At 39.6% G+C, this 23,794-nt stretch overlaps 1 protein-coding gene across 10 annotated transcripts; it reads right to left on the reverse strand.

The window, feature by feature from the left end:
• Positions 1-10,391: 10,391 nt before the first annotated feature.
• On the reverse strand, positions 10,392-18,496 carry LOC104114212 (receptor-like serine/threonine-protein kinase ALE2). Of its 10 annotated transcripts, none has more exons than XM_070181201.1 (18): positions 17,865-18,496; positions 16,849-16,977; positions 16,492-16,764; positions 16,287-16,412; positions 16,104-16,193; positions 15,886-15,975; positions 15,422-15,511; positions 15,240-15,329; positions 14,707-14,820; positions 14,415-14,612; positions 14,237-14,326; positions 14,028-14,129; positions 13,805-13,906; positions 13,323-13,694; positions 12,942-13,235; positions 12,002-12,382; positions 11,669-11,912; positions 10,392-11,393 (listed from the first exon to the last, which is right to left on the reverse strand). In XM_070181201.1, exons 1-18 carry the CDS (start codon positions 17,941-17,943, stop codon positions 10,709-10,711), a joined length of 3,549 nt encoding a protein of 1,182 aa, XP_070037302.1. In that variant the 5' UTR covers positions 17,944-18,496; the 3' UTR covers positions 10,392-10,708. The 10 variants fall into 10 exon arrangements, with proteins under 10 accessions (XP_070037302.1, XP_070037303.1, XP_070037301.1 ...); XM_070181202.1 differs by having other exon boundaries at positions 12,002-12,391; positions 16,104-16,178; positions 17,865-18,495; XM_070181200.1 differs by having other exon boundaries at positions 12,002-12,391; positions 17,865-18,494.
• Between the last annotated feature and the right edge of the window lie 5,298 nt (positions 18,497-23,794).

Genomic DNA, 23,794 nt, shown 5'->3' on the forward strand with positions numbered 1-23,794 from the left:
GGCCTTGGCTTTGGGCACTACCGTTTCTGGTATGTCTATCACGTGTTCCCTAGACGGGTTCACATCATTTTTTGTCTCCTCCACGTTGTCATCAATGTCTATCCTCACTTCATCATTCACATTCTCATAATTGGCTTGGATGTCATCATCTTCTTGCACAACCAAATCATCATTCATTATCTTTCTTGGATTGGAGGTACTTGCATCTCCACTTCTACCGCTTTTTGTGGTCACCGCCATAGCATGGCCTGTATTGTTCCCACCCTTTGGGTTTACTACTGTATCACTTGGTAGTGCCCCCTTAGGGCGAGTATTCAATGCTTGAGAAATTTGACCCATTTGTACTTCCATGTTGCGGATAGAAGTATTGTGGGAGGCTATTTAGGCATTGGAGTCGGCATTTCTTTCCATCATTTGCTTGAACATACTTTCTATCCGCCCTATCTCATTGTTTGAAGAATTTGCCCTTGAGACGGATATGGAGGCGGGTTGTTGGGTTGTTGATACATCGGGGGCCTTTGAAAGCCCGACCCCTGATTGCCTTGGTTATTGTTGCTCCAACCCCCTTGGTTTCCATTGCCTCCCCAATTGTTATTATTGTTCCCACTCCAATTGCTATTATTGTTTCCTCCCCAATTGCCTTGTTGATTACCCCAATTGTGGTTGTTTTTCCCCCAATTGTTCGGATTGTTGTTGTTGTTTCCACTATTCCAATTCCCTTGGCCTTGGTTGCCCCAATTTTGATTGTTTCCTTGTGATCTCCGTTGTTGATTTGGAGCATTGCTCCATTGACCTTGGTAATTATTGGCATATAAAACTTCCTCACTTTGATCATCATAAGAATCGTCTTAATTGTAGCCACTACCGCTCTGCTCAAATTGCTCTTGATTGCTTTGCACTTGTTGACCACGTTATCTTCTCTTTTTGACCATTACATTCACTCCTTCCATGGCGTTTACTTGCTTTGGCCCCTGAACCTGCTGAAGCTGAGCCTTTGCTAACTGGTTCATAGTAGTTGTCAATTCTGCTATGGCTTGTCCGTGATCATGACATTCCTTGTGAAGTTGGATGACATTAGGGTCACCCTGAGGAATGTTTGCCCGACTTTGACAAGCTGAGGAGGTGTCCGCCATCTCATCTAGAATTTCACATGCTTTTAAATATGGCGTGTTCATGAAGTTACCCCCTGCCAGCTGATTCACCACACACTGGTTGGTTGTGTTGATACCCCTATAAAATATTTGCTCGATCATTGCTTCAGTCATATCATTGTTGGGGCATTCTTTTACCATTGTCCGGTACCGCTCCCAGATTTCATGTAAGGGTTCATTTGGCTCTTGTTTAAAGGCTAAGATCTCATCCCTCAATGTTGCCATATGACCCGGAGAGAAAAACTTTGCTATGAACTTCTCAGCCAACTCATCCCACGTGGTGATGGAATGGTTGGGAAGCCTCCCAAGCCAATCCAAAGCCTTCCCTCTAAGTGAAAATGGGAAAAGCCTCAATCTCAAATCGTCCTCAGATACATTTGTCTGCTTGCTCCCCCAGCATGTGTCTACAAAACCTTTGAGATGTTTATATGCGTTCTGATGTGGAGCTCCGGTGAAGAAACCCCTTTGCTCCAATAGAGTCAGCATGACATTGGTTATTTGAAAATTGCCCACCTGAATCCGGGGCGGGACAATTGCACTTGCGTAGCCTTCATTGGGTAGCACCCGGTGTGCTGCCCTTGGAGGAGGTGGGGGAGGGTTTGGCATGTTGTCATGAGGCGGACGGCCTCTTCTTTGTACTTGAGGTTTTAGGTTGACCTCATCCACATCATTTTCATCTACCTCCACCCCCTGAGAAATATGTCCGAGAGCTTCATTATGAGCCATTTGGTACCTAAAGCAATTGACACACAAAAATTAGAAAACGGAATGAAAGAAAAACAAAACACACAAATAGTTAGATAGATAGCTAAAACCGTCTAACTCCCCGGCAACGGCACCAAAAATTGATCGGTGCCAAACCTACACCACTATTAAGTAACGAGGATGGTCGATGCAGTTTTACCTAACAAGGTCGGGATCGATTTCCACAGGGAATTAATTAATTTGGAATTAGGTTTTTATCTAAATCTAGATGTGTGTGTTGTTCCTAATTGCACTTCCAAACATGATGGTGTTGATTCTACTTCTATTTCTATTTCTATTGTATGCTAAGATTAAAGCTAAGTACAATATATTTTATGATAGCTTTCAAGTGTTTAAAAGGACTAGGGTAGTGACTTCTGCCTAGGTGGATATCTAACGGGTATCAAGAATCTAGGGTGAGTTTGATTTGATTGGGGTCGTAATATAGCTATCACACCCAAGCACTCACTCTATACCTCTCGGTAGTTTGAGTGATTTTGTCCGATTTGGCTTTCTCAAGTCCAAATGGGTATTCATGCAATACAAGTGATATTAGCTCAAGTCGGGTATTACTATCTCCAGGTTTAACCCTTTTATTGGGGCTATCAATTTCTTAAGTTCAACCCAATTCCTTGCTAGCCTAGTTTTTCTAGACTTAGTCCCTCTTTATCAAGAAGAGCCTAAGTCACAAAGGCATGAATCGGTATTTGCAACCACTAATTCTACAATTCTAGCATGAACTAGGCTAAATATCACTAACCCATAAACAATCAAACCCTAAAATTCAAGACCCATTAAATACCCACACTAGGGTTGGGTCACAACCCTAGCTATGGGTCTAGCTACTCATAATAATATCAGAAATCAAAGATAAAGAGAAGATATAATCCATAATACTAAATTAAAAGATGAAAATCTAATAATATAAGGTAAATCATGTACAAAATTGCCCAAAACGGAAAACCAAGATGTCTCACGTACTCAGCAAAAAAATAACATTCTTAAGATTGACAAAAAGATCTATTTATACTAAGCTGAAATTTTCGAATAAAAATACCCCTGCAAAAATTTTGCGGCCGCGTAATTCTAATCGCGGTACGCGTTTCTTCACATCTGGACCTGGGTTGAACCTTGTTTCACGGACCGCATAATTTCCACCGTGTCCGCGTGAGAGACTTCTACGGCCACGTAACTTTGACGCGAATCGCCCTTCTTATTTTTGCTTGAATTATGCACTCTCTGAACCTTAGCAACCGCGGTTCCCAGAATTCCCATCGCGGTCGTGCTGGTACTTTCGCGGCTGCATCTTCTTGTCGCGGTCCGCGTTCATGTTTGTGCCCAAAAAATCATCTCTCAGATTCTTCATATCGCGGACCTCGAAATAATGGTTGTGTCCGCGTTGATACTTTCGCGGCCGTACTTTTTTGTCGCGGTCTGCGTTCCACATCTTTTGGCCTAGTCTTGGTTTTTGTTCAAGTTTTGACTCCTTTATGAGTTGATTATGGATCCTTTGGCTCATTTTGAACAATCCCTGCAAGCAAGCATATTAAGTTAGTTTCCGGGAATACCTTCACGCATTTTTGGCCCAAAACACAAGTAAAAGATAGTAATTAATAGGCTAAAATCCCTACTTATCAGGCGCTCCCAATAGTGCAAGGGATTGTGAAAGTGCTGGGATCTTCCAATTTCAGAGCCACTGAGTGCACAATAGCACTCACTTGATGTGTCATCTTGATAGTCTCACAATTCATTGATCTTTTCTTTGTCACCAAATCCTTCATGAACTTTGCATAGCCGGGCATTTGTTCCAACGCCTCAACCAATGGCACATTAATGGATAAGCTCTTCATCATGTCAATAAACTTCTTGAATTGGTTCTCGCTATTTTGCTTGGAGAGCCTTTGAGGGTATGGGGGAGGAGGCCTTTGCATTGGTGCCTTGGCCTTTGGCACTACCGGTTCCGGTATGTCAATCATGTGTTCCCTAAACGGGTTCACTTCTTCTTGAGTCTCCTCCATATTTTCATCAATATCAATTCTCACTTCTTCATTAGCTTGAACCACATTGCTTGGGATTTCATCTTCTTGAATCACTACATCATCATCCACATTTATTCTTTGGTTTGAGGTTGTTGCCTCCCCACCTTTTCCACTCCTTGAGGTTACGTCCATGGCATGTCCCGTGTTGTTCCCACCCTTCGGGTTCACCACCGTGTCACTAGGTAGTGCCCCCTTAGGACGAGTGTTTAAAGCTTGCGAGATTTGCCCTAATTGAACCTCCAAATTGCGGATTGAAGTATTGTGAGAGGCTAGTTGAGCATCGGAGTCGGCATTTTTCTCCATCATTTGTTTGAACATATTTTCAATCTATCCCATCTCATTATTGAAAGATCTAGAAACCTGAGATAGATAAGGAGGCGGGTTACTTGGTTGTTGATACATCGGGGGCCTTTGAAAGCCCGACCCTCGATTCCCTTTGTTATTATTCCAACCCCCTTGGGTATTGCCTCCCCAATATCCTTGATTGTTGCCACCCCAATTGCCTTGGTTGCCTTGATTATTCCAATTGCCTTGATTATTGTTATTATTCCAATTACCTTGATTGTTGTTACCACCACTCCAATTGCCTTGGTGGTTTTGATTGTTCCAATTTCCTTGATTCCTTTGAGATCGCCACTGTTGTTGATTCGGGCCTTGAAAGTTATTTCTTTGCCCTTGGTAGTTGTTCACATATTGCAATTCTTCCTTTTGCTCATTGTATGATTCGTCTTGTTCAAACCCACTATCATCTTGCATAAATTGTTCCACACGGTTTTGCACTTGTTGACCCTTTTGCCTTCACTTGTTCACCATCATGTGTGACACCTTCCATTACATTTACTTGCTTAGGATCTTGAATTTGAGCTTTGGCTAATTGATTCATTATTGTAGGTCAACCCGGCAATTGCTTGCCCATGATCATGCAATTCTTTGTGTAGGTGAATTACATTTGGATCACCTTGAGGAACATTAGCTTTACTTTGCCATGCTGATGAAGTATCTTCCATTTCATCTAAAATCTCACAAGCTTTGGCATATGGTGTTGTCATGAAATTCCCACCGGCAAGTTGGTTGACCACGCATTGATTGGTAGTATTGATCCCCATGTAGAAGGTTTGTTGAATCATAGCCTCAGTCATGTCATTATTCGGGCACTCTTTCACCATAGTACGGTACCTCTCCCAACTCTCGTGCAAATTCTCATCGGGTTCTTGCTTGAATGCTAGAATCGCGTCTCGAAGAGTAGCCATATGCCTGGGATAAAAGAACTTGGCAATGAATTTTTCCGACAATTCATCCCCATGTATGGATAGAATGGTTTGGCAATCTTTCTAACCAATCCAAGGCTTTCCCCCATAGAGAGAAGGGAAATAGCCTCAACCTTAGAGCATCCTCGGAGGCGTTGGTTTGTTTACTCCCCCAGCAAGTGTCCACAAACCCCTTCAAGTGTTTGTATGCATTTTGACTCGGAGCCCCGGTGAAGAATCCCCGTTGCTCTAGCATTTTGATGTCGCCCAAATTTACACCACTGATTGGGATTGTGAAACGGTCGATGCAATTATAATTACCCAACTTTGAGTTGGGGTCGATTTCTCAGAGAGCTTATATTGGATTAGGTATATACTTAGACTAGGTGTATGACATGCCTAAAATGCTCTTCCACATACTTGGTTGTTTCTTTCTACTTCTAAAATTTTTGCTATTGTTTGTAAATGTAAAGCTATAGAACGATATTTTTGGTGTTGTTGTTTTTCAAGTTTATAAAAGATCTAGGGTTGTGACTTCCACCTAGGTGGTTACCTAACGGGTTGTGGGCTTTAGGGCATATTTCGTTGGTCAGGGTGTAATATAGCAATCAACACGCGATTACCCACTCGATACCTCTTGGTAGTTAGAGTGGTTTTGCCCAATTTGGCTTTCTCAAGTCCAAATGGGTAATTCACAAAACCGTAGTTATATGCTCAAGTCGGATCTTACTATCTCTAGATTCAACCCTTTAATTGGGGCTATCAATTTCTTGAGTTCACCCCAATTTCTTGTTAGCCAAGATTTCCTAGACTTAGTCTCTCTTTCTCAAGTAGAGACTAAGTCAATTAGACATGAATCAACGTTTGCAACCATTAATTCTCAAATTCAAGCAAGAACTAGGCTAAATATCATACACCCAACCTTAAACAAAAACACCCATTAAGTATCCACACTAAGGTTGAGTCACAACCCTAGCTAGAATTTAGTTACTCATAGGCAAAAATGAAGAAACTAAGGAAGAAAATAAGATTAAACTAATAATAGATGATAAAGGGATGAAAATCCAATGTTAAAATGATAAACTAATACAAAGTTTCCCAAAGCATTAAAGGAAAAATGATTATCTACTTTCTGGTGTTCAAACTTGACCTAAATTTGACAAAAAGAACTATTTATACACAGCTGAAATTATCGGACAAAATTGCCCCTGCAGAGGTTCTGCGGCCGCACAATTCTGTGTGCGGTCCGCACTTTGAAGCTGGGCTTGACAGGATGGACTTCTGCGGCCGCACGTCTTCAGATTCTATGGACCGTACATTTCTGAGTGCGGCCGCACTCTTGAATTTGAGCTTGACAGGAGGGACTTCTGCGGACCGCACATTTCTGAGTGCAGCCGCACTCTTGAATTCTGTGGCCGCACAATAATAGTGCGGTCCGTACTTCTTCATGGACTCAGAATTCCATCTCTTTGAACCTCATCTTCTGCGGCCGTACAATTATTGTGCGGCCCGCACTTTGCAAAGGAATTCTGTCAGAGGTCCTTCATAGTCTGCGACCGCACTCAATATTGTGTGGTCCGCACTTTGCTCTTTTTTTGCTTGGTTTTAGTCCTTGTCCAAACATAGTCCTTCTTGAGTTGAATTTCATCGTTTTGGCTCTTTTTTCAATGCTCATGCAAGTAAGCACATTTTATCAGTTTTCGGGAATACCTTTAAGCAGTTTTGAGCTAAAACTAAAGTAAAAGAGTGCAAATAAGTAGTCAAAATCCCTACTTATCACCTAACAAGTCACGGTCTCGATCCTCGTCGATGCTCGAGAATGGAGCCTTACTAGCCCGACGGGCAAGTTTTATTAGTCCCCCTCGATAGAGTCGGGGACTGTACAGACGCATGAGATGATCGATGGTGAAAGGACACCTTTCGATTTTGTTTACGAAGAAGCGGAGAATAATTACTATCATCTAGAAAAAGGGATGAATTTGACCTAGGGTCATCTCGTACCTCTTACAGAAGTGATGATGACCGGATCCAAAGGGCCCAACGTGAAGGGATAAATGTAAATACTTAAAAAAAACCTTCACATGGGTAGTAATCGCTTCCTTGTGCAAAGGAACCACTACGTGCTTATCAGCCTAGTTGCAGTCTTCATTGACCTTGGAGAGGAAGTTGTCGGTGATGAGCATATATATCTCGAGACCGGTACACACCGACACGGTACCTAGGAAGTTTTCTCGACCTTGAAATCGGCACTGATTGGGCACCCCGTAGGAACAAACATCTTCAGAGGAGGTTTCGGTGTCGGTTCCTCAGTAGCAGCAGATAAAACGTTTTCCTCTACATTCGGTCGCGAGGCAGAGGGACTTTCTTTTTGGGGAATGGACTTTGAAGTCTTCGCCATTTCTTTGATATGTGAAGGAAAGAGAGGAAATTTAAAGATTAAGTTTGATGGTAAAAACAAATCTAAAGTTCTTGTGAAAAGATTTCAGAATAGCCAAAGAGTAAATACTCGAAAAGTATTGAAATTTCTAAGAAACAAGAGTAGAGAAGATTTGGATGTAAAAAGTTTGAATGAACGAAGAAGGAGATATTTATAGTTCCCAAATGACGGTTCAAAGCCGTAAGTGGCCGACCAGCGCCTGACGAGCATTTAATGCCATGAAGATGTGACTGACAAGACGTTTTATTCAATTTGTCGTTTCTGACGAGGAACACCGAGGAGAGATATCGGAGGCTCATATCGTTTCTCATCGATTATTCTCTGAAAAACGAGGGGACTGTCTGTATACGGTCGAAGTCGAGCTCGACTTCAACTTGGTAGATTAGGTTTGGAACATGGCGACCACGGACTGAAGATCGACCTTGAGTTTCACCAAGCTAGAACCCGAGGTCGGAAAACTTTGCCTTCGAGGAAAATTGAGTCCGGTGTCGACCTTAGCCTCGAACGAGCTCGAGGATAACTAACAGAAGACCAAACTATCCGCGACTGGACAGATATTACGGCAAGAATCTCGGCACGTATTAGTAAGGAACGGGTAATCAGCGAATTAAGAGATTTTTACCTTTTATAGAAATGTACCTAGAATAGGACTCCTCTACTATATAAAAGGGGTCTGATAATTCATTAAGAACATTGTAACACGCATCCCTAAGCAATATATTATTATTTTTAGCTCTTATTTTCCCATCATTATGTTCCGGCATCGATTAAAGCATTTTTGACTCAGGGGTGATCGACCTTCAAGGCTAAGATTGTTCAACTTGTGTGGTTTGCATTTACCTTTTCATCGTTTATTTCAATATTAATTTGATTTCTCATTTTGTATCAAGTTAGATCACGTATCCTTAAAACTACGTATAAATTTAATTGTTATCCGATTTTGAGGGTAAACATATAGTACAATAACCTTCAATATTAGCATTATGGCTGTCCAACGGGACGGGACAAAATTAACGGGACGGGACGACATTTAGCCGAGACGGTGGCGGGACGGGACGAAACGGTAGTCCCATCCCGTCCCGCTAACAAACGGGATGGGACGGGACGGGACGGGACGGGTTCGCGGGCCTTAAGTGCTGTTTTTAAAAAAAAATATTTAAGCATTGAGTTTGGCAACGGCTATTCTTTTGACAATGACTAAGTTTTTAAAGTTTGCAACAACTAGTTTTTTTAACTTATTTAATAAACTTAAAAATTAAACGGAAATTAGAAAACTAAGTAAAGAATTATCAAATATTAAAACAAAAGACCTGTAATGAAATATTCTAATAATTATAAATTTATAATAGAGTTATAATTTATTTAATATAATTTCAAGCCATTAAGTAACTAAGTAAGAGTGTAAGACAATATAAAAAAAAATCAACGCTTAGAGCCTTTTATTTTATTAATAGAACTTTCAAATCTCACATACAAATATAATTCTTTTGAAGAGCATCTAATCTATGCAGCCACCTTCTAGGAAGGGTTCTGTTTGAACTAAGACTCTTAGTAGCCAATTACAAATTATCATACTAATATTTGTAAGCTCCTATATAACTTCGTTATAACTTCTATAATTTCTCTCGGACATTGTTCTGGAATTGGCAATGTTGATTGATGTTCCATGAGTTCCATGATGTCATCGCTCCCAGTGCTAAGTATCTCATTGTATTCTTTTTTTTCCCTAGTGGTTAATTTTTTAAAACCAAGATTTCTTCTTTCTGAATTAATCCAATCTCTGAATAATACGGAAATCTCTAGGATGTCCTCCGCTAATGAATGTCTATGATCTTCGATTTGAAATCTTGTCGCGCTAAAAGCACTCTCTGATGCTACTGATGATGCTTGAATAGCAAGGATATCTCAGGCCATTATTGAAAGTGTTGGAAAAGTCTTGCCACGCTCCCTCCACCATGCCAAAAGTTGTTCGTTGTCTTCTTCGTCTTTAATACTTTCCAATCCTTGATTAAGATAAGAATCAAGTTCACCATCAATAGAGGAATCAAAACCTGTTATATCATCCATATCTTCCCATAGAACTTCTACTCTAGACTTAGAACTAGAAGGAGCAGTTTCACCACATGTTGTTTTCATAGATTTATATTTATCAAACATTGATCTAACATAAGAATATATGTTAGCTTGGCAGTCTTCGAGAGATGGTTGTTCATTTTCTTGAATTGCTAAATTCTCATAAATTTTACGAATAAGTCTCTTTGCACCTCTTAATTTTAAAGATGGGTTAAGTATAGTAGAAATTAAATAAACTTGGGGAATAGGGAAAAAATGCTTTTTAAATTTTGAAATTATTTAATTAATAGCCGGTGCATTAGTTGGATTAGTTTTATACTTACCAAATACAATAGAAATTCCACAAATATACCATAATATTTGTGTAATAGTAGGATAATATATACCAAAAAATTATTTTGTAGCATAATAAAAATTTTCTAAAATTTAGTAACCAATTGGAGCCGTTTCCCAACGACTAGAATTCAAAAAAAAAAAAGGACAAGGGACGGGACGGGACAGACGGAACGAAATGGGACGGGACAAACGGGACGAAATGGCCATCCCGTCCCATCCCGTGTCCCGTTTAACATGGGCCCATCCCGTTTAGAATTAAGTGGGACGGGATGGGACGGGACCAGGAGGTCCCGTTGGACAGCCTTAATTAGCATATCTTAGCAGCAACTCACTCTTTTGCCTCCAAGATTTGAATTCAATACCATAAGAGAAAGAAGTATGATTCCTTTTATGAACAATTAGCATGTTACAATAAATACAATCTCCTTACAATAAGACGAAATCCCTATTTAGATATCTCCTCGTGCACGGTCCTTCCCAGCTTTTAGCGGAGGGCTTATCATACTCATGGATTATGCGATTGCATTCACAATAACTCAAGTATGCTGGGTTTGCTTCCTCATTCTATATCTTGGTCAAGAAGGTGCTGTACAATTTCACCATCTGGCATGGATGGTGAAAGACATTGACATTTCGCAGCAAAAATTTTATCAAAACGAAAGACAGAAACTTCAACAACGATTAGTGGGATCCAGGCTGCAACCCAAACATCATCCCATGCTCGCTTACACTACCTGCAGATAATCGTCTCATTTTTTGCCATAGCCTCCTGGTTTTTCCTGTTCTGAAAGGACCTGAGCTTGAGTACCTCCTAAATGGACTGGAATCTTTCTTTCCAAATCTTGCTAATGGACTCAGTAAATCGGACATTGAGAGTCCCCTCTCAACATCCAGCTCACTGTCGGAGTTAGAGACCGGTGATCGAGGGTTCAAAAGTTGGCCCGAAGCTGTACTCATCCTAGCGTCCATGTCAATAGATAGATCATCTCGGCTACAACTTCGAGACACGAATTCTTTTGTCTGTTCACCTTCGCTGCACACCAACTTCAAAGCCTGGACGACCTCACCCATGAAAGGCCTGTGCGATACCTCTGGTTGAACACACATTGAAGCAATAGCAGCTACTTTTACAATGTCATCAAAAGGGAAATCAGGCCCCAAAGTAGAGTCCACGATCAACTCCAGACCACCACCTTCACTCGTTAGGAGTGGGCGTGCCCAAGCCACTAAATTCTCTTGACCAGGTGGTTGGGACATATCCACCGGCTTTCTTCCGGTTAGCAGCTCAAGTAGGACAACCCCATAGCTGTAAACATCACTCTTTACAAGGAGATGCCCCGTCATAGCATATTCTGGAGCTACATACCTGGTATAATAACAAAGTCAGAAATGTACATCTGAAGAATCAATTGTTAACACAGATGGTAGAGGTTTACTTATAGTCAAATTTCAATGTCATCGACTATGTATTAACCCATATTCAGGGAAAATAACAAATAAGGCATTTACAAAAATTATACTGCAGGCAAGCAAACCAGCATGAAGCAGCTGACCTGCTCAATGCTTCAGGCCTTCGAATAGAAAGAATGGCGAGACGACTGGCCTAATGAAAATAAGAATTTAAGTCGGCGAATATTTTACCCAAAAGTTCCCATGACTCGAGTGGATATGTGTCTGTTTTCTTCATCTAATGCAGCTCTAGCCAAACCAAAATCAGACACTTTTGGGGTGAAATCATGTTCCAGTAAGATGTTGCTAGATTTAAAATCCCTGTGTATGACACGGGGACTGGAATCTTCATGCAAATAGGCCAGGCCTCGGGCAGCACCAAGTGCTATTTTCATTCGGTCATGCCAATCAAGTGGAGAAATTTCCTTGTCAACACCTGAAAAACAGACAGTTTTAGCCAGTCTGAAATCTAAATACTACATGGCTTCACCCAAAAAGTTAGGAGGGACCCAAATGGAATATTACCATGAAGGTGAGATTCCACGCTGCCATTTGGCATGAGCTCATAAACTAAACAGCGACTGCGCTCCTCAATACATATGCCTATCAGCTTGACCAAGTTCCGATGATGGAGGCGGCTCAGCATCTCTACTTCAGCCAAAAATTCACGACCACCCTGCTGGTCGTCTCTCTTGAGGATTTTCACTGCCACTTTCATCCCATCATCAAGCACACCACTATAAACACGACCAAATCCCCCTTCACCTAGTACTCTTGCTTCATTGAAGTTGTCAGTTGCTCTCTCAATTTCAGTTGAGCTGAATGTTCTAGCTGAACCAGTATAAGCAGCAAAGCTAGAACTAAAGGATAATGAAGGAGAGTTCGGCCTGCTCCCAATCATGGAGGCTGCAATCCCTACAGTATGCATAAAGATCAGAAACTAATTCTGTAGGTCTTTATTACACAAGACTCATGAGAACCACAAATTTGTCCACATTTTAAATGTATATTAACTACTCAATTGATGTGCTTGGTTCACATGATAAAATTGTGAAGCTTAAAGGTTCCCTAAGGCACCCCATTAAGAGTTGACACTTCAAGATATTCCAGTCAAAAGACATTGGATGATTCACCATATTATCATTAAGAATTAACCAGTTAACTTGTTCTATATGCCATTTCATATATTTGGACATTCATTCCATTGTATGCTCAGGATAAGAAGTAAAAGAAACTGCATTGAGCAACACATAGCATATTCAAAACTACAACATGATTTTAATTTCCCCTAATATAGTATTTACCTGGAATGCTACAAAGGCATGATGATAAGGGAGGTTAGACTTCTGAATTTCACTGTTTGAATTTCTTTTTCGGCACGAATTAAGAGAACTTATGACAGGATAAGAACACTAGGCAAACCAGATTGCACTATATCATATACATGTAAAGAGAAGGATTTAACCTGATGACTTTGCAAGGGACGGTAATGTAGTTGGCGGAGTTGGGTCTGACTGACATCCGCGATCTCTATGTCTGAAAAGCAAAACCCATGCCGCGGCACAGCATAAAATAACTGCGACAGAGGCTGACAATACAATTACTGCTATGACACTCCGATTTGGCCCACTTTTGTGCCGTTGCCTGCTCACATCAACGCCAAGGGGATGTATGGTCCTTCCGTTATTATCACCAGGATATGGTCGGCTACCTATGGTATCAATGTCTGAAGCTGCTGAAGGAGGGGATGGAGGAAGACCTGTACATATAACAATTCTATTTAAGTACTCAGGACATAGCAAGTGGCATCAAGATGACATGAATGCATTAGGGATGATTCCGGTACCTGGATATTGCACATACAATACATCATAATCACCAAAGAGTGATGCTTTTATAAGAACTTGTTTGTGCCAGAATCTTTGAGATGTCAGAAATGCTGTAGTGTTATCAAATTTTTCTCCAAGGGGTACCAAATCAATAAGGACAATGGTCTTTTCTGGATACTGGCTGGCTGAATTTGCTCCCATAATACGGACTTGACTTGGATCTATAAATACACCAACAGCGATTTCTGTAGCCAGCTCCGAAACCAAAGGGAAGAAGGTGTAAAGTGCAACACTAAGGCGTAGTCCAACTCGCATGGGCAAGACACAAACACAAGGTGCTTTTGGTGGACCATTTGTGAAAGGCTCCGCACAAGCCAATGATGCACAATCTGCAACATCAACATCATGGTTTGAAATCGTTAGTGGGGCAAAACCTGGCAACTTGTGCATAAAGGATCTATATCATTTAGAGGAGATATCTGAGACAGATAACAGTTACCTTCGTTAGGAGGTGGCGGTGGTAGTGCTTGAAATGGATGCGGTATCTTTGGATGCCTTGGTGAAGACCCAACGGGAGACATTTTAGGGGAAAGAAATGGCTCTTGCAATGGCAAAGATGATATAGAGATAAGCATCAACTATGCATTGGATGAAAAATATAATGTAAGGTTAATGCCTTGATTATGGATTGCATGAAAAGGAAAAATATGACATACTCTTACTTTTAGTTGGTCTAGATGAAGCATCCGGAGAGGGTGCTATTGCAGGAGAATCATGGCTTTCTGGAGATGTTAAAGGCGCAAGAAGTGGCGGGACCGATGATCCTGTAAAGTAGGAATTATCAGAATCATTTTTTTTTTCTTTTGCAACTCCTTTGTTTGTAGAGAGGCAAATGGGTAGCTAACTGAGGATGACTAGAATGATCACAAACCTGCAGTTAACGGTGAATGAGATTGGTGCCTAAGGTTAGTCTTTGGATATGATTTTGTGTGAAACGAAGGAGATGGAGGTATCAATGGACCTTCATTAATTATTGACCAAATTTTTGTCAGTGGCATATATCAGAATGAGGATATCAACTGACATATTTCTCAGGTAAGATACAGAACCTTGTTCAGTTGAAAGATGAGGATGAACTTCATAAGATGACGGAGTGATTGCTGTCATGTTATCTTTTAGGTGGTGATCCCTCTGAAATGAGGTTGAAGGTGCAGATAAAGGAGGATATAATCTTTCCTTGGGGGGAGAATTAAAGAATTTATGAGGAGCATTAGTAGAGGATCCCATGGCTTTGTGTTCAGTAGGAGCTACAAGAGGAGAAGAAATCCTTCAGTGACATAATTGGCCATTCCTCGTCATTGCTGACAATAAGAAAAAGAAAGAAGAAAAATATTCACATACCTTTTGCTGGATGCTGACTGATAATTCCATTAGGAGGTGCAGCAACTGGAGCACTTGCTCTTTTGTGGTGGTTGCTTGGCCACAGAGTTGATACAGGGGATATGTCATGCTTAACTACAGTAATAACACTGACTCATATTAACTATGCTGTCAATACTACTTTGAGAACAAGTAGCTATTTAACAGAAAATGGGGGAAAAAATAAAACACATTCTTGTGTTTTTCTGCAGGTAAGGACAATCCAGAAAGAGGAGCAGTGACGGTTTCAACTACGAAAACTTTCAATAAGCATCAGTTCATTTTTCTTCGCCTAGTTCTATATTGGCAATCATTAGCAATTTGGAAGCAAGCAAAATTCTAGTTAAGATTCTCATATTCATCTGGTTTTTTTACTCAAGGAGGTTATTACTTGATGTACAGTTGCCAACAATATGTGTTGATTGCATCAAGCCACAAACTATTTGGTTGGAATATGAAGAGTACATGTGCATCAGCAACACTAGCAAGCACTGAATACATTTTCCAAATGTCACCTGGTGAACTGGATGGAGGTTTTAGAGGAATTCTTGGATGGCTGGGTGGTGAATTGTTAGGCAACTTCCTTGGTGGTGGTGCAACTGTCACTGCAAATTCATGGCATGGATGATCACATCTTGCTTACCAACAATTTATTTAAGATGAATATCACACAATAAATATGAGAGGGTAAGTATACCTGGTGGAATAGATGGTGAAACTTCTGGATTGGTTGGGCGAACGGGCAGCGGTTTCTGTGGCTTTCCCCTTGGAGAAGGCGCATTAAGGACTGAATGCAATGAGAGAAGGCTCTATCATGTAAGCCTTTATGTCTTCATGATTACATTTAATTTACTCTTTATTTTGCTTACATACTCCCTTTGTTCCATTTTATACGACACACTTCCTTTCTTCGTTTGTTCTCAAAAGAATGACACGTTTCTATATTAAGACTCTTTACCTTTGAACTTCCCGTTTTACCCTTAGTGACTTGGTCCTATAGCCATAGAAATGTCATTACATGTATAAAGACCACAAATTCTAAGGCTACTCTTGGTATGCGTCAAAAGCCTTCCTTGTTTTCTTACTTAAACTCCATGTCCATTCAAACACCACAATATAAAATGAAACCGAGGGAGCACTAGATAAATATAGCAAGAATACCTGGTGGAACAGATGGTGAGACTTCTGGAATGATTGGGTGGGTGGGCAGTGGATTTTCTGGATTTCCCCTTGGAGCAGGCGCATTCAGGACTGAGATAAATAGCAGCAACACAAAATAATGTAAAAAATTTAACGGCATCCATGATCAACTCTAATTTACTGAAAACTTTATTCTAACAGGATTGTCACAATTTCTTCTAGAAAAAAGGCAAGGATACCTGGTGGAATGGATGGTGAAACTTCTGGATTTCTTGGGACGGTGGGCAGTGAATTGTGCGGCTTTCCCCTTGGAGCTGGCATGTTAACGACTACATTCAATGAAAGAAAGCAAAATAATGTAACAATCATTTTCTATCTTAATATACTGTGTCAAAACCAAAATTCACATCGGCCAAAATTACCCGGGGCAATTGAGGAGAGAGGACTCTCTGGTGCCCTGCTCTCACTGGGTGGCTTAGATCCAGGTAGCGGTGGAGCTTTAGTTGGTGCATCCTCCGGTGATTTCCTTCCAGGTGAGGAAACTGGTGCTGCTCTCCATAAAAAAGAATATTCAATTAAAACAGAAATTAAGTCATGTCAATATTATGACCAGAGTCAACCGCGTACCTGGAGCTTCTGGCACAGCAACAGGCTGCTCAGCACGCTCTCTCTTAGGAGCACTTGGTGGAAGAACTGGAGCAGGATCATTCCACTTAATTGGAGGATCTGGTAAAGAAGCGACTGGTGGTGGAGCTGAAGACATTGCGGGAGGGGCTGAACTGGATGGTGGCAATAATGTAGGAGCGCTTGGTTGCAGAGATGGTGTGAGAGCTTCTTTCGGTTGAGGAACAGGGTTAGACGTCAGCGGTGGAAGCACATTTGCAGGAGGAGAAGATGTCCCTGAGGTCAAAACAAACTTAAGATGCATAACATAAAACATTGAATTTGGTTAAAAGATTTGATATCCAAGAATCGCGGTCAGACCATTTAGTTCAAATGCAGGAGCAGGTGCATTACTTCTGAATGCCTTTCCATGAGAGACGGAAGAGGGTATTCCTTCTTCAATAGGAGGAATTGCAGAGGAAGCTGACGGAGAGGGGGATAAACTGAAACCTAAAATGATTTTTTTTTTAAATAAGGAAAAAGAATAAAGAAGTTAATAGCAGAAAGTATGTATGATAAGCAGTTCATCATTACCAGACCTCAGTAGTTATCCTGTTTCATGCAATTGAAAAGATTCTCTATTATCACAAAACTGAGTGGAAACGACAGCTCCACGACAGATAAAAAGATAGTAACAGAATCATTTCCTTACTTTTCAGCAGAAAGAGAGATTAATTATAATCATTAAACGTTAGAGTGTTAAAGCGGACGGTGAGGAACATGGACTGTTCATCAGTTTTTGCAGTGGCCTACATGCGAACAAAATCCAGAAGACAATACATTCCAACAAGATCGCACACCATTCTCCGCCATCAGAAAAAAGGGATTTGGGGAAGAACAGCCGTTGCATAATCAATTTGCAACCAGCTCTACTAACACGCTAGAATCTTACAGCAAGCTTTAATTGCAATTAAATTAGTAGGGCCTCTAAAACCCAAGAGGAATCAGTGAATCAATGGAACAGTTAAAAGTAACTTAGCTCAATCACTTGTATGCAAAAAGCAAGCTTGAGAACCTAAAGGCTAAAAATTTCAGCTTGGCACTACTAAATTAAAGGGAAAAGGTATAGGCATAACAAGAAGACTACACAAAATTCTGAATGTAAACTTTCAATTCAGAGTGTCTGATCAAATTCCTCAGAAAATATAATATCTGAGTATTTTCCAACCAAATCCAGAAATCAACAATACCAAGACTGAACATTTATCTGACCAATTCCTCTAAATTATTTCCTGAGCAAAAAACTCATAAATACACTACAAATTTTGTCAAGATAAAGAATTGGGTACTTGAATGAATCTATACTCAAATCAAGAACTTGAGAAAGGAAGAATTACCTGCAGATCCCTGAAAAACCAAAGCAAAGACACAGACTTCCAGCACCAAGCAAAGAAGTTGCAGCCACACCCCACCCATCCCATATACTAACTAAAGAAGGTACAAAATCAGAACATAAAGGAGAAAAATATGATCTTTTTGGTACAAAAAGAATTGGAACTTTTAGATAAACTTGAAGCAATAACAAGAAGGGGACGTTATAATTAGATTAAAGGAGGAAAATTGAGAAGCAAGCAATGAAGATGGAGATTATTGAAACGCCCAAAGATGGGTTTGGTGATATGAACAAAAGAAGTAAGAAAAGCAATCAGCTTTGTCTCAGAGCATAACAAGCTCTGTTTTTGGCACAAGTTTGAGATTAGCATACTATACACAAGCGTTTCTGCTACCATGTGAGCAATTAAACTACTCTTTTTCTTTTCTTTCTCTATTACAGTGAGTATTAAATACCGACCAGCTAAGTTTATGTTCAACGAAAAACAACACAACAAACACTCTTTGCTGTAACAACTAACAGCCACCTTTTAACAGACGCCCCAATACAAAGGACAAAGAGAACTGTGATGCCTAATTTTACATCATATTATATCCAGCTCCTTTCTTTTTTTTATTGAACACTATAAAAACCATTCTTTGTTCTTTTCGAAAATACACTTACCCAGAAGAATTTAAGAGAGAGATTGTCCAAAAAATGTTTCTTTTTTATTACAAGTGGAAACTAGTACTAATATTATTATTATTTTATTGGGGTGTAAATAGGAGAAAGCACAAATGGTTGGCTACATGCGTATAGACCCATAGGCAAAGTCATTAGATTCCCATCTTATTTTTTTACCAAGAAAAAGTATCACTAACTTAGTGAGTTGGTGTATTAATGGGGAAATTTAACTTATATACATTTAGTGTAAAATCTTTTACGTTATCAGAGTAGATTTATCTACTTATAAAAAATTAAGTTTAAGTTATATATATATATATATATATATATATATATTTGTATAAAAAAAACTTTATTCTATTTGGTGACTTGACATGTCAGCATGTAACATATCTTATTTTTAAAATTACAAATCATAAATTTTAAGGAAATTTATTTATAAATATACTTTGGATAACCTGATAATGTAAGAAACTCTTTACAATGACATATATAACTTAAACTCTTAAAAATTTACATATCACATTTTCTATGTAATCAATCTATTTAGTGTAAATACTTTTTTTTAACTAAATTTTAAATGATCTAATTATATACGTATTCTTTTAGGATGACAAAAGTTACATTCTAGATTACATCCTGGATTGAGAATGAACCAACTTTTTAAATTATTATTTGGGTTGTAAAGGTCTGAAATTTTAGAGATTTGTTTAATGGTAAAAATAGCACGGGCTAGCTAGTTTTCGGATTGGTAATTCAAAAATAGTCAACGTTTGTAAAGTCATTAAAAAATAGTCACTATTTTGCTGCAACACGGACTGGTCCAGCATAATATACTGGAGATTGATGCACTTGTGTATGAACTTCCAGTATATTATGCTGAAACTCCAACACGCGAAAAGTTCCAGCATAATATACTGGAGATTGGAGCACCTGTGTATGAACTTCCAGCATATTATGCTGGACCGTATATTATACTGAAACTCCAGTATAATATGTTAGAGTTCCAGTATATTATACTAGAACTCTAGTATATTACGCTGGAATATTTTTCGGATTTTGAACAGTGTTTTCGTTCAAATTTATCTTTACATGAAAAGTAGCTAAATTTTAATTACTTTTAAAACTGTAGCTATTTTTCAATTACCACTTATAAATCTGGCTATTTTTAAATTTCTCTATATTGTTTGACTCATTTTACTTCAATCCTGAATTTAGGTAATTGATGTTAGCCACGAGAGAAGTGGGATTTGTGAGTTGGGGTGTGGGGGGCATGTGTCAACTGCAATTTGACACCTCACCTTCTTGTACTTTGTCATTTTAATTAACCAACTAAATTAATGGACCCTCCCCTAAGGTACATCTAAAGTGACTAGTGGTTTTCATTCTGTCAATTTGGCTTTTAATTTTTCACCTATAATTTTCACTTCTTTGACATGGTTGTCACTCAATAGTCACACTATGCTTAGTGATCAAATATGTTGGTTTCCAAATCAAATAATTTAACCATAGGAGTTACAAATTATTATAGTAAGAAAATTTATCACTTAATCGTTTTAAACAATAAAAATTTATATTAAAAATATATATTGTTTATTGATTTATTTTGGTGTAAACACGGATATGAATTAAAAAAAACATGGCCACTAGTGGATGTCCATTTAAGGAGCTAAATAAATCATGGCCAAGCAATTAGTCAAAGCAAGAGGTCAACAAATAAATGTGATTTTGCTTTGACTTGCATTGTGTTATATTTTAGTGACCCATTGAAGATTCAGAATGGAGGTCCAATTTTTCGCAATTACAAGAGGATAAAGAGACATACATAGCCTTGTAATTCCCTTATCAATGAGTTTTCAATTAAGGCCATTTTTGTCTTTTCAACGTGATGTTAAAATTGGCGTTTAAAATCATTCCCATAATTGTAGTGTAGCAGCAGAGAAATATACTGCCAATATTGGGAGGGCCATCTGATTTGAAGGCATTTTCATGTAAAACATTAATTGTATTCCTTTGTTTGGAAATTTTTTAAAATTCTTCCTATATTTTCCTGGTCGTATGTACGAGGTATTGGGGAAAAAAGGTGGAGAGAAGAAATTATTCCGACTGGCCAAGTTGAGAGAGAGGAAGGCTCGGGATTTGGACCAAGTGAGATACATCAAGGACGAAGATGGTAGAGAACTGATGGAAGATGCCTAGATTAAGAGGAGATGGCAGACTTACTTTCATAAACTTCTGAATGAAGAAGGGGATCGGGATATTGTGCTAGATGAATTGGAACATTCTAAGAGTCACCGTGACTTTGGGTACTGCACGCGTATCGAGGTTGAGAAGGTCGTGGGAGCTACCCGTAAGATGAGTAGGGGCAGAGCGACCGAGCCAAATGAGATTTCGGTGGAATTTTGGAAGTGTGTGGGGAGAGCAGGTTTGGAGTGGTTGACTAGGTTGTTTAATATTATTTTTAAGGGAAAAAGGATGCTGGATGAGTGGAGGTGGAGTACGGTGGTTCCATTGTATAAGAACAAGGGTGATATCCAGAGTTGTAATAATTATAGGGGTATCAAATTACTGAGTCATACCATGAAAGTGTGGGAGAGGGTGGTTGAAGCGAGGGTGAGGATGACAGTGTCTGTATCCGACAACCAGTTCGGGTTCATGCAGGGTCGTTCGACTGCAGAAGCTATACACCTTGTTAGAAGGTTGGTGGAACTATACAGAGAGAGGAAGAAGGATTTGTACATGGTGTTTATTGACCTAGGGAAAGCGTATGACAAGGTTTATAGAGAAATTCTCTGGAGATGCCTGGAGGTAAAAGGTGGGTCGGTTCCCTATATTATGGCGATTAAGGACATGAATGATGGGGCTAAGACTCAGGTTAGGACAGTAGGAGGTGACTCTGAGCATTTTTCGGTTGTAATGGGGTTACACCAAGGTTTTACGCTCAGTCCGTTCTTATTCTCCATGGTGATGGACGCGTTAACACACCATATTCAAGGGGATGTGCCATGGTGCATGTTATTCGCCGATGACATAGTTCTGATTGATGAGTCGCTAGCCGGTGTTAACGAGAGGCTGGAGGTTTGGAGACAGGCTCTTGAGTCTAAGGGTTTTAAACTGAGCAGGACGAAGACGGAGTACCTGGAGTGTAAGTTCAGCATTGAGCCAAGGGAAGTGAGCGTTGATGTGATGCTTGATTCGCAGGTCATCCCGAGTAGAGGCAGCTTCAAGTACCTTGGTTCGGTTATCCATGGGGGAGGGAAGATCGACGAGGATGTCACACTCCATATTGGGGTAGGATGGATGAAGTGGAGGTTAGCATCTGGAGTCCTGTGTGACAAGAGAGTGCCACCGATACTCAAAGGTAAGTTTTATAAAGCGGTGGTTAGACCGGCCATCATGTATGGGGCTGAGTGTTGGCCCGTTAAGAACTCACATATCCAGAAGATGAAAGTAGCAAAAATGAGGATGTTGCGGTGGATGTGCGGGCACACTAGGATAGATAAGATTAGGAATGATGCTATTCGGGAGAAGGTGCATGTGGCTCCCATTGATGACAATATGCGCGAAGCGAGGCTTAGATGGTTCAGACATGTTCAGAGAAGAAACCCAGATGCTCCGGTACGGAGGTGTGATCAGCTGGTTGCGGAGGGCACGAGAAGAGGTAGATGGCGGCCTAAGAAGTATTGGGGAGAGGTGATCAGGCAGGATATGGCGAAACTCCAGATTTCTGAGGATATGACACTTGATAGGAAGATGTGAAGGTCGAGTATTAGGGTCGTAGGTTAGGAAGTAGTTGAGTCGTGCCTTACTTCGTACCATGGTGGGACTAGCCATATAGGGTTTTTGTCTAAGATAGCTAGTGGGAATGTTGTGGCTTACTATTTCGCTTTTCAGTGCATGTCCTATTTACTAGCTATCGCTTTTGCTTTGCATCTTTCTTCTAGATTTCATGGTGTTCCTATTTTTCTTATGACCGTTGTGGTGATACTAATATTTACTAATATTGTCTCCCTTTACTTTGCATCTTTCTTCTGGATTTCATGGTGTTCCTATTTATCCTATGATTGTTATTGTGATACTAATATTGTCTCCCTTTTTGTCCTTTTATCTTTTTATTTTTTTTGAGCCGAGGGTCTTTCGGAAACAGCCTCTCTACTCCTTCGGGGTAGGGGTAAGGTCTGCGTACACGCTACCCTCCCCAGACCCCATTAGTGGAATTTTACTGGGTTGTTGTTCCTATATTTTCCTGAATGTTAGCCTAGAGCATCGATCAAGTTGTCTCCGTGTGATATATAGGTCACGAGTTCGAACCGTGAAATCAGGGTAAGCTGCCTACATCGCACCCTCTTGGAGTGCGGTTCTTCCGGCGTGAACGCGAAATGCTTTGTGCACCAAGCTGCTCTCTTCCTATATTTTCCTCTTCAATTACTTTTTTCGGAAATCATGATTTATTATATTCATTTATTCAGTTATTTTTTAGGAATATGTGATAAGTAATACACTGCCACAGCAAATAAGTTGACAGGCTCTGCTAAATTTATTAGAAAAAAAAAAGTAAATAATTTCACTTGTATGAATCTTTTGATCATTGAAGCATAACTTGCTAACAAGACTAATGTCCCATTGAATCACAAAATGCTCTAATACAGTAATATGCATTAAAAGGTGTGTTTGATACGAAAAATAATAATTTCATAAAAAATATGTTTCAATTGAATACATGAATTTCAACTATTTTTAGTGTTTAATTGTTGATTGAAAATACTGAAAAAATATTTTCTTAAGTAAATCTTAATATAATTGCGTTGCGACAAAAATTGTTTTTGGATAATTTATACTTCTTAAATTTCAAACGAACGATGACTACAAAAAAAGTTGATCACAAGAAAACTAGAACCCAATGTCTATTACCAACTAGAGGCTCATTTTACAGCTTAATACGTACTAGTTTATTTATTTGTTTGTTTTCTTAAAAGCACCGTCTTCTTTTACCTAAATATTATTACGTGGTCCACGATAAAATAATCGCGTAGAACGAGGTCCCACCAATGCAAGATTAGATTTAAACAAAAATGTGCAAAAGCTAATTATTTCATCTTTTAGGGATTTCTTTCATAGCTTCTAGTTATAAAGCGAGTTTAAAATGTGTGTTAGTAATTGAACGAGGAACCTCTAAAGGTGTGATTGACTTTGATTAAATTAAAAAAAGCATCACAAGATTATGTGGGTCTTAAGCATTAGTACCTTGAAAAGTTGCATAAACATTTTTCA

Source organism: Nicotiana tomentosiformis, chromosome 7 (genome assembly GCF_000390325.3).
Source record: "Nicotiana tomentosiformis chromosome 7, ASM39032v3, whole genome shotgun sequence".
Classification (NCBI taxonomy): domain Eukaryota; kingdom Viridiplantae; phylum Streptophyta; class Magnoliopsida; order Solanales; family Solanaceae; genus Nicotiana; species Nicotiana tomentosiformis.

Excerpts from the sequence above, each read along its gene's own strand:
- LOC104114212 (XM_070181200.1), bottom strand. The coding sequence starts at position 17,943 with ATGGGTGGGGTGTGGCTGCAACTTCTTTGCTTGGTGCTGGAAGTCTGT. Across the intron at positions 15,330-15,421 it reads TTCACCATCTATTCCACCAG|TGACAGTTGCACCACCACCA; the intron begins GTATACTTACCC and ends ATGAATTTGCAG. Across the intron at positions 11,394-11,668 it reads CGAGTCATGGGAACTTTTGG|GTATGTAGCTCCAGAATATG; the intron begins GTAAAATATTCG and ends TTATTATACCAG.